This window comes from Haliotis cracherodii, unplaced genomic scaffold (genome assembly GCF_022045235.1).
Source record: "Haliotis cracherodii isolate W230 unplaced genomic scaffold, xgHalCrac1.p SCAF_29, whole genome shotgun sequence".
Lineage (NCBI taxonomy): Eukaryota > Metazoa > Mollusca > Gastropoda > Lepetellida > Haliotidae > Haliotis > Haliotis cracherodii.
In genome coordinates, this window is record NW_027266285.1 from 4,263,344 (window position 1) to 4,275,492 (window position 12,149).

The 12,149-nt window shown below is 41.6% G+C and overlaps 1 protein-coding gene across 1 annotated transcript; it reads right to left on the reverse strand.

The window, feature by feature from the left end:
* Nucleotides 1-3,871: 3,871 nt before the first annotated feature.
* On the reverse strand, nt 3,872-7,268 carry LOC139473464 (lysozyme 3-like). The gene is made up of 4 exons (XM_071256054.1): nt 7,165-7,268; nt 6,832-6,866; nt 5,997-6,108; nt 3,872-4,124 (listed from the first exon to the last, which is right to left on the reverse strand). The coding sequence occupies exons 1-4, from the start codon at nt 7,211-7,213 to the stop codon at nt 3,925-3,927; spliced, it is 396 nt and encodes a 131-aa protein (XP_071112155.1). The 5' UTR covers nt 7,214-7,268; the 3' UTR covers nt 3,872-3,924.
* Between the last annotated feature and the right edge of the window lie 4,881 nt (nt 7,269-12,149).

Consider the following 12,149-nt stretch of genomic DNA (forward strand, 5'->3'; position numbering starts at 1 on the left):
TGGACGTTGTAGACAAGGACAGGTCACACACATACACTGTGTGTTATGGACGTTGTAGACAAGGACTGGTCGCACACAGACACTGTGTGTCACGGACGTATTAGACAAGGCCACGTCATACACGTACACTGTATCTTATAGACTATGTAGACAAGGATAGGTCACACACGTACACTGTATGTTACGGACGTATTAGAAAAGGAGAGGTCACACACGTACACTGAATCTGTTGAACGTTGTAGACAAGGACAGGTCACACACGTACACTGTATCTAATTGACGATGTAAACAAGGATAGATCACACACGTTCACTGTATGTTACGGACGTTGTAGACAAGGACATGTCACACACGTACACTGAATCTGTTGGACGTTGTAGACAAGGACAAGTCACATACGTACACTGAATCTGATGGACATTGTAGACAAGGACAAGTCACATACGTACACTGAATCTGTTGGACGTTGTAGACAAGGACAGGTCACACACGTACACTGAATCTGTTGGACGTTGTAGACAAGGACAGGTCACACAAGTACACTAAATCTGTTGGACGTTGTAGACAAGAACAGGTCACACACGTACACTGAATCTGTTGGACGTTGTAGACAAGGACAGGTCACACAAGTACACTGAATCTGTTGGACGTTGTAGACAAGGACATGTCACACACGTACACTGAATCTGTTGGACGTTGTAGACAAGGACAGGTCACACAAGTACACTGTATCTGTTGGACGTTGTAGACAAGGACAGGTCACACACGTACACTGAATCTGATGGACGTTGTAGACAAGGACAGGTCACACACGTACACTGAATCTGATGGACGTTGTAGACAAGGACAGGTCACACAAGTACACTGAATCTGTTGGACGTTGTAGACAAGGACAGGTCACACACGTACACTGAATCTGTTGGACGTTGTAGACAAGGACAGGTCACACACGTACACTGAATCTGTTGGACGTTGTAGACAAGGACAGGTCACACAAGTACACTGAATCTGTTGGACGTTGTAGACAAGGACATGTCACACACGTACAGTGTATCTAATGGACGATGTAGACAAGGACAGGTCACACAAGTACACTGTATTTAACAGACGATGTAGACAAGGACAGGTCACACAAGTACACTGTATTTAACAGACGATGTAGACAAGGACAGGTCACACAAGTACACTGTATGTTACGGACGATGTAGACAAGGACAGGTCACACACATACACTGTGTGTCACGGACGTATTAGACAAGGACAGGTGACACACGTACACTGTATCTTATAGACTATGTAGACAAGGACAGGTCACACAAGTACACTGTATGTTACGGACGTTGTAGAGAAGGACAGGTCACACACATACACTTATTCTTATGGACGTTGTAGACAAGGCCAGAGCACACACGTACACAATACAGATGTATCTTATGGACGCTGTGGGCGCAGCGGAGAAGGAGAAATCACACACGTACAATGGTTGTTACTGACGTTCTGGACACTGCAATAGGTTCATTGATTATTTGTTCCTATGAAGGATATCTGAACCTCAATCGGAATATCCCTGTTCCTGCAAGAAGTTACAGGTATGAAAGAATGATTAATTTGGCTAAAATAGCTAAATATACATGTGGCATATACATAGTATCACCATCACAACATTATATGCATCATTGACGACAACACATCCACACACACAAAAACACACGCACGCACGCACGTACACACACACACAAACCTAAAATAGCGCTCAGTAGAGCACTTCCGTAAAAGCAATAAACAGTGTTTTCCTAAAAATCAACACACACATAGTTTATATGTTTATTCTGTTGACTGGAATTAAGGAAGTTCAAAGGCAATAAAATAATTGAACCAACAACAATTCACTGATTGATATTAGGAGAAGGTGTCAACAAATTTGGAGACAGATGACAAGATAAAGGCTGTAAATCTGAGGAGCGTGGTGAAACGTATCGACGCGCGTTGGGTCGTGTCGGCCTTTGACGAAGTGTTGCGCACGTAGCGTCTGTCTGAACTGCTGGAGTGGTCAAGGATGCCCAGTTTGACTAGAGTGGGTAGAATTCTTGATCACAGCAGTGATAACTCACCGGATGCCTATTGTGTAATTCCTATTCTTTGAATGACATGGTTATTTATATTCTTATAACAACTGCTGCTAAATAAACCGTGTTTGTGTTAATATTCATCTTCAGAATAAGGTTACCACTAGCCTATGCTGATCGTAAGACAGATAAGCAGTAATTCGGAGATTTTGTGTTCACACTCAATCCAGTGTTCATAGTTTACCCGTTGTTTAAATCTGTCCTCAGCTCACGCTTCCCGGTGTTGATCTATCCGGTGTTCACTATCTACCACGTGTTCATTCTGCCTAGTTAACATGCAGTCATTCTACAGTAAACAGTATATATACACATCCTATCCGGTGTTTACAGTCCACCCAATCTTCTGAATGTTAACTTTATCCATTAGACAGTCAATACGGTGTTCGCAATCCACCAGTGTTCTCTTTACGCAGTATACAGTCTATACGGTGTTACCAGTATATCCAGTGTTCACTTTACACAGTATACAGTCTACCGGGTGTTCACTTTACACAGCATACAGTCTATACAGTGTTTACAATCTACTAAGTGTTCATTGTACACTGTATACAGTATATACAGTGTCACTCAACCCCGTAGAAGTCTATACGGTGTTCCCAGTATATCCAGTGTTCACATAACACAGCTTACAGTCTATCCGGTGTTCACTTTACACAGTCTATACGGTGTTCCCAGTGTATTCGGTGTTCACTTTATACAGTACACAATCTATACGGTGTTCCCAGTATATTCGGTGCTCATTTTACACAGTAGAAAGTCTATACGATGTTTCCAGTCTATCCGGTGTTCACTTTACACAGTAGACAGTCTATACGGTGTTCCAAGTCTATTCGGTGTTCACTTTACACAGTAGAAAGTCTATACGTTGTTCCCAGTCTATTCGGTGTTCACGTTACACGGTAGACAGTCTATACGGTGTTCCCAGTATATCCGGTGTCAGTAATGAGCGTGGACAAACTTACAGCTTAGTAACGAACGTGGTCTACAGCAGTGGACAATCTTACATCCTAGCAAGGAGAGTAGACCATCGCAGTAGATAACCTTACAGTTTAAAAATGAGCGAGGATCACCGCAGTGAACAAGCTTACAGTTTAGTAAAGAATTGACCACCGCAGTACATAACCTTACAGCTTCATTACAAGCGTTGATCACTGAAGTGAACAAACTTTCAGCTTCGTAACGAGCGTGGATCACCGCAGTGAAGAGCCTTACGTCTTTGCGAGGAGCATGGATCACCGCAGTGGAGAACCCTACGTCTTTGCAAAGAGCGTTGACCACCGCACTGAAGAGCCTAACGCCTTTGCGAGGAGCGTGGATCACCGCAGTGAAGAACCCTACGTCTTTGCAAGGAGCGTTGACCACCGCAGTGAAGAGCCTAACGCCTTTGCGAGGAGCGTGGACCACCGCAGTGAAGAACACTACGTCTTTGCAAGGAGCGTGGATCACCGCAGTGAAGAACCCTACGTCTTTGCAAGGAGCGTTGACCACCGCAGTGAAGAGCTTAACGCCTTTGCAAGGAGCGTTGACCACCGCAGTGAAGACCCCTTCGGCTCAGTAACGATTGTGTCTTTCCGCAGTGGACAACATTACACCTTAGCAACGAGCGCAGACAAGGTAACGGAACAGAAACGTTCACACTTCTGTGGTTGGTGCATGTTTTACATAAAAACATCGTCACGTATGTGCCCCTAATACGTGACTCATCAAGATTCGATCAAATGCTTTATCAAGACAAAAAATGCAAACGCAATTAGCATGTGTATTAACAAACGCTAGGAATGCTACATGACTCGACGTATTAACCGATGTGTGTCTGGACCTTGTGCCAGTACCCGAGTGTGTTGCTGTGTACACAGCCCTTGGGACCGCCATTGTGAATCCTGGCGTAGTCCTCGCAGGTAGGAGTCCTTCCTCCGGTGCAGTAGGTGCCGTAACGATTCAAGTAGGCCCTGACGCAACTGTCGGCGCAGGACTTGTCCTTGGCACAGGCCTGCCAACCTGCATGCATCAATATATTATTCATCAATCCTTTCATCACCATCAACAATCAATAATCAATCAAATCATCTTCATCAAACAAAACATCATTAATCATTCCATCACATCAGACAATACATCATTGATAGGTCCTTCACATGAGACAATTAATTATTAATCAGACCATCACCATCAATCAATATATCATCAATCAGTCCATCACCATCAAACAATTCATCATTAATCAGTCCATCACCACCAGACAATTCATCATCAGTCAGACCATCACCATCAGACAATACATCATCAGTCAGTTCATCACCATCAGTGAGTGAGTGAGTGAGTTTGGTTTTACGCCGCTTTTAGCAATATTCCAGCAATATCACGGCGGGGGACACCAGAAATGGGCTTCACACATTGTACCCATGTCGGGAATCGAACCCGGGTCTTCGGCGTGACGAGCGAACGCTTTAACCACTAGGCTACCCGACCGCCCCTCATCACCATCAGACAATTCATCATTAATCAGTCAATCACCATCAGACAATACATCATCAGTCATTTCATCACCATCAGCCAATTAATCATTTATCAGTCCATCACCATCAAACAATTCAACATCATCATCATCATCAAACAATAGATCACCAATACGCCCATCATCAGACAATAAATCATCAATCAGTCCATCTCCATCCAACAATACAACAGCAATCCGACATCATCATCACCATCAGACAATTCATCATCAAAAGTTCATCATCAAACAATTCACCATTCACCAGTCCATCACCATCAAACAATTCATCATCATAAGTATATCATCATCAAACAATTCATCATTAATCAGTCCATCACCATCAAACAATTCATCATCATCAAAAGTACATAATCATCAAACAATTCATCATTAATCGGTCCATTACCATCAAACAAAACATAATTAATCAGTCCATCACATCAAACAATTCATAATCAAAAGTACATCATCATCAAACAATAAATCATCAATCAGTCCATCACCATCAAACAAAACATCATTAATCAGTCCGTCATCATCACACAATACATCATCAATCAGTCCACAACATCAAACAATTCATCATCAGTCATTCCATCATCACCAAACAATTCATCATCAATCAGTCATCATCATCATCATCATCATCATACAATACATAATCAATCAGTCCATCACCATCAAACAATACATCATCAATCATTCCATCACCATCAAACAATACATCATCAATCAGTCCATCACCATCAAAAACAATTCATCATCAATCAGTCCATCACCATCACACAATACATCATCAATCTGCCCATCACCATCAAACAATACATCATCAATCCGTCAATCACCATCAAACAATACAACCCAATCAGTCCATCACATCAAACAATTCATCATCAATCAGTCCATCACCATCAAACAATATATCATCAATCCGTCAATCACCATCAAACAATACATCATCAATAAGTCCATTATCAAACAATACATCATCAATCCGTTCATCACCATCAATCAATACATCATCAATCAGTCCATCACATCAAACAATAAATCATCAATCCGTCAATCACCATCAAACAATACATCATCAATCAGTACATCACCATCAAACAATTCATCATTAAGCAGTCCATCCCCATCCAACAATACAACAGCAATCCGTCATCATCATCACCATCAGAATATTCATCATTAATCAGCCCATCACCATCAGACAATTCATCATTAATCAGTCCATCACCATCAAACAACACATCACCAATCATTCAATTCAACTGGCTTTTTCCAAAGCAGATCGTGTTGCTATGGCGCTCATTGTACACATGTCTAGTGTATTATTAATATGATGTACTGTAAGAATAGAAACCACTCACTTGATCCAGGACTACCGCAGTCAGAATAATAGCCCGCATGGATCTGATAGTAGCCACATGCATCACCATTAACGTCATATTTACACCCAAGCGGTTGGCAGCCAGACTCCACCTGTGCAACAATAGGGTTGAGTGAGTGAGAGTGGTAGGCAAAAGGAAGGCAGAATACAGTAGACAAAAGAAACATCGACAACAATAGGAAGGCAGACGTCCGTAGCACAACAACATGCCCGCCCCGTAGGAGAAAAGCAATAACCAACACCGGCAGCAGTAGTAGGATAATAACTACCACATACACGCCTTGGAGGAGAATAACAATAACAAACAGCAACACCCCTAGTAGGATAGTAACTACCACATACATGCCTAGTATGAGAATAACAATAACAAACACCAGCACCCCTAGTAGGATAATAACTACCACATACACGCCTAGTATGAGAATAACAATAACAAACAGCAACACCCCTAGTAGGATAATAACTGCCACATACACACCTTGGAGGAGAATAACAATAACAAACACCAACACCCCTTGTAGGATATTAACTGCCACATACACGCCTTGGAGGATAATAGCAATAACCACCACCCCTATAGCTAGTAATAATAATACCACATACATGCCTAGTAGGATGATAACTACCAATCACATACACTGCTAGCAGGATACAAACTACCACATACAACCCTAGTAGGAGAATAACAACCACATACACGCCAAGTAGGATAATAACTACCTACCACATACACGCCTTGTGTCTGTGTAAATTAGTAATGGTATGGTTTAGGTTATCTGTGTGACAAAATATACATGAAACAATAATTCACTTACCACGCATATGGCGTGAAGACATGAAGATGAGATAGCTGCAAAGATATTAAGGCCATTAAAAAAGCATTGCATATCCCACTAGATTTCAAGCACCGATTTTCTTAACTAAATAAACTAACTCTGATCCTGAATTAGAAACATATACATTTCTGTACGTTTGCTATAAATGAGTAAAGCTGTATCGTACGTTTGTCCGCCAGGGATCTCATGTTCTCAGCCGCGCAACGTGTCACATGAACTGCTATGTCAAAATGAAATAACTCTGAAATATAACCAGATGTGTCCCTGTCCTAAACGAGGGTTTTGCTACAAAGGGCTCTGTATTTCACAAACCTGCAGTTGCAGCAGCGACCAGAACAGCAAAGATTGCGAGCTTCAACATGACGACAGTGAGGAGTTACTTATGCCAGATGGTATTTATAGGTTTACAAATTACGCACCCTGTTCTTATCACACACGAATCTTCCAAAATTGCCACGCGGACTAGCAAAGCTTATCTCCGTGAAGGTGCGACTCACCAGAACTAAGTTTGAAGTATGAAGTCTCAATCTTAGTTTACAACAAAATCTTTGGGGGAAACACAAAATGTTTAGATGATTACCAAGAGTTGAGAAGACCCCAAAGAGTTGTGGGGGACACTAGGAGTTGAGAAGACCACCAATAGTTGTGGGGGACACTAGGAGTTGAGAAGACCACCAATAGTTGTGGGGGACACTAGGAGTTGAGAAGACCCCAAAGAGTTGTGGGGGACACTAGGAGTTGAGAAGACCACCAATAGTTGAGAAGAAAACAAAGCGTTCAGGGAAACACCAATATGTCAGAGGATTACAAAGTGTTGAGAGAAAGACAGAGAAGAATACTAAGATTTGAGGGGAGCTTAAAAAGGGTTCAGAGAAACACCAAGATATGAGAGGATCACAAAGAGTTGAGAGTTGAAAGGAACTGATAGAAGAACAACTAAAGTTGAGGAACAACTAAAGAAGAGGAACACTAAGATTTGAGAGGGACGCAAGCACTTGAGAGTACCAAGAGCTGTGACGAACACTAATGTGTGCCAGGAACACCAAGAGGTAGGAGGAACATTGACAAGAAGAAAAACAATTAAGAGGAACACCGTGGTTTGTGAGGAGCAACTGTGTTACAGCAGACTAAACTGGGCAGTAAAAGAAAGTATAGGTCGAGCTCCATGATCGATAAAAAAATTACAAGAAGAGGTAGTGAATTATAATATAATCTAGGGAGGGGTAACAAATGATTGATCAACCACAGTTTGAATGAAATTGTTCAATCACAGGTAATGTAAGCTCAAGGTAAACAATGGTGGGGTAAGAAATTTCATTTTCAAAAGGTGTCTGAAATGTCACCAAAACATTGTCAGACACACTACAAGTTCATTGTCGACACAGTTGCCTTCAATAGCGTGTATGACCTCCAGCTGCCTCAATGCATGCTGTGATACGCCGCCTCATCGATGACGTCAGTCTACTGATGACGTGGACTGGAATCTGTTGCCACTCGTCTCTCAGGGCCTGCTGCAATTCTTGTCTGTTGATGGGAGGCTGATGGCGTGCTCTAATCTGTCTGTCAAGATGATCCCACAGATGCAGGTCAACGTTCTGCTGGTTTAGAAAGTACCGAGTCAGTCTTGCAGTATGGGGCCTGGCATTGTCGTGTTGAAACAATGTCCCCTGCTGTTGGTTTTGTAAGAACGGAAGCACAACTGGCTGCAACACTTGGCCTCTGTACTGCACAGCGTTCAGGTTTCCCTGTATAATCACCAAATGTGTCTTCTCATCTCCACAAATACCGTCCCACAACATGACACCTAACCCGCCGAATGGATGGACCTCTCGAATACACGCCGGAGCCAAACATTCCCCTCTGTATCGATAAACTCGTTCTCTGCCGTAATTTCGAAACAAGTTAAACAAGTTACTAGACTTTCATCAGTAAACAGCACTCGACGCCAATTTCTCACTTGCCAGCGTCGAACCTGCCTCGCCCATCGCAGTCTCAGGCGTCGATGTTGAGCAGTCAGTACCATTCCTAGGAAAGGATGATACGCTCGGATTCCAGCAGCACGACGTCGTCGTAGTACTGTACGTTGGCTAATGGGACGTTACGAATCTGTTTCGCAGGTGAATGGGCCGTATCTGACCGTCTTCCAGTAGTGTTGTTACTCGGGATCGTCCGGTTCTAGGCCTGCCCCGTGTCCTCCCTGTCTGCCTGTGCCGTTGAATCAGCCTGGCTACTGTCAATGGTGTACAAGCAAACCTTCTGGCAATTTGGACCTGTGTTGCCCCCATTTCGGCCATATCGATGTCTCTCTCTCTTTTTTTTGTCTCCGCACGAGCGCCGTCTTTCTTTTGACGCTTAGTTTACTTACTACTGTTACGTGTCGATTTCCAAATTAAAACAATGTGTTAATCCAGAAATTTTGTCGTAACCTAGTGTGAAACCAACAAACACCCAACAAGTGGTATACAATCAACAAATATATTACAAAATTCACTAAATTCACAAATCAATACAAATTACTACACAGCAATTACGATGGCAGTAAACACTGGAGTCACTTTTAATAAAAATAAAACAAAGGCTGATTGACACGTATTCACAAGAGTGGCATGACTCTATTTCTTCATCAAAATATCTGTCACATCATGCAAATTTGAAATCACTTTTACAGCCAGAATTTTACATCAATAATCTCACGAATAAATCACTCAGGAGAGCATATTGTAAATTCAGAATATCGCTACACGGTTTTAAGATTAACATGCTACGAAAATTAAAACATACAAATGAAGACTTGAGTCTATATCTATGTACCCAATGTAAAGGGAGGCAATTAGAGGATGAATTTCATGTGTTGTTTATATGTTCAAAATATTCTTCTGTCAGAAACCACTATTTGCCTTGGTTATCCAATGTCCATCATGATAATTACAGTTTATGTAATCTACTCAACTCCAAACATATCAACATTGTAAAGGCTTTGTCCTTATACTTAAATCATGTATTTAATGTGAAATAAGACTACCTGTATATAATTTCCTGACACCACGTGACGCAGCAATTATTGTGATTGTAATTGTACTCTAGGCCACATGGCCCTAAATACTGAATAAAGAATCTTGAATCTTGAATCTTGACAGTGGTCAAGTTCCGTGATGGGCTAGGCAGGGAATCAGAGATGATTAGCGATCCTCACATGAAAGCTGGTTTTGAAGCGATGGAAATGCGTGATAGATGAAATGTGTGAGAGATCCGAGAGGCATGCTCTTGTCCCCTTATGTACCGTCCAACTAGCTTCCACGACGTCCTAGACAATGCCGTAAGGCTCTGTATAATGCTGGACGAGTCTCGCCGTTTCCGGAAGTTACCACACCACTCTAGCATCTAAACATCGTAACTTACTGATGATTGCTTACATTAACTAGAACTACATTCCTGACGACTAATCACTGCCCAAATACTATGCAATGAACACCTACCGTATCTGTACAGAAACAATGTAACACAGTTGCAATCATTGTTAAACAATATAATATACTGCCATATAACACTACCTTTGATCATGTGTTGTTTCTTCTACCAGTCAATATAGTATAATATTGCCCAATTAGAAGTGCCCAGCTCCCCGGGCTTCCTCAGCAGCTCGCGTCCGTTTTGTGCAGACACATCGATGTTGAAATGCACTAAGTAATGTCAAGATACAAAGGACATGTAAATACGTTCTACTCATTATTTAATTAACTATGCTTATCAAAACAATCTCATATGAGCGTGAGCTCTGTGAATATGCGAAAGCACACACAACTGGCTACCTCTGTTTTAACTGTGAATGTGCCAAAAAAACATATACAACTGAGAACCTCCTTGTCTTCTGTGAACATGCAAATCCACATACAACTGAATTCCTCTGTGTGATCTGTGAATATGAGGGACTACTTACAACTAATTACATATGTGTGACTTATGAATGTGAGGAATCACATACAACTGAATACCTCCTTGTGTTCTGTGAATGTGAGGAACCACATGCTACTGATTACATCTGTGTTCTGTGAACATGCAAATCCACATACAATTGATTACCTCTGTGTGATCTGTGACTGTGAGGAATCACATACTACTGAATACATCTGTGTGATCTGTGACTGTGAGGAATCACATACAACTGAATACATCTGTGTGATCTGTGACTGTGATGAACCACATACTACTGAATACCTCTGTGTGATCTGTGAAAGTGAGGAATCACATACAACTGAATACCTCTGTGTGATCTGTGAATGTGAGGAATCACATACTACTGGATACCTCTGTGTGATCTGTGAGTGTGATGAACCACATACAACTGAATACCTCCGCGTTCTGTGAACATGCAAAACCACACACAACTGTTTATCTCTGTGTCAAATATGATTGTGCGGAAACAGCTATAACTGAGGACCGCCTTGTGTTTTGTGAATGTGAGGAACAATATATCACTGATTACAACGGTATGTCCTGTGAATGTGAGGAACGATATATCACTGATTACAACGGTATGTTCTGTGAATGTGAGGAACGATATATCACTGATTACAACGGTATGTTCTGTGAATGTGAGAAACGACGTATCACTGATTACAACGGTATGTTCTGTGAATGTGAGGAACGACATATCACTGAATACAACGGTATGTTCTGTGAATGTGAGGAACGACATATCACTGAATACAACGGTATGTTCTGTGAATGTGAGGAACGACATATCACTGATTACAACGGTATGTTCTGTGAATGTGAGGAACGACATATCACTGAATACAACGGTATGTTCTGTGAATGTGAGGAACGATATATCACTGAATACAACGGTATGTTCTGTGAATGTGAGGAAACACATAACACTGAATACAACAGTATGTTCTGTGAATGTGAGGAAACACATATCACTGAATACAACAGTATGTTCTGTGAATGTGAGGAAACACATATCACTGAATACCTCTGTATCAACATGGGCAAATGGACAAAGTTTGACACATATTTTGTCACGAAAAATGCCACATATTAATAAGGGAATTTCACATGTTGAAATTAGGCAATAGTGACCACAAACGACCACGTTCCATTGTCTTTAAACTGCCAAGGGTCAACCAGATAACGCACATCGGACAGAACCAGTATCTCTCATTGTGCTGGTCAGATAGAGGTAAGCGAACAAATGTAAGACGTTATCATCTTTATCTTGTATCTACAGCTGTTTATGATCCACCCTTATCAAATCACCCGTACCACGTATACATTCGTGTCATACTAGCAAC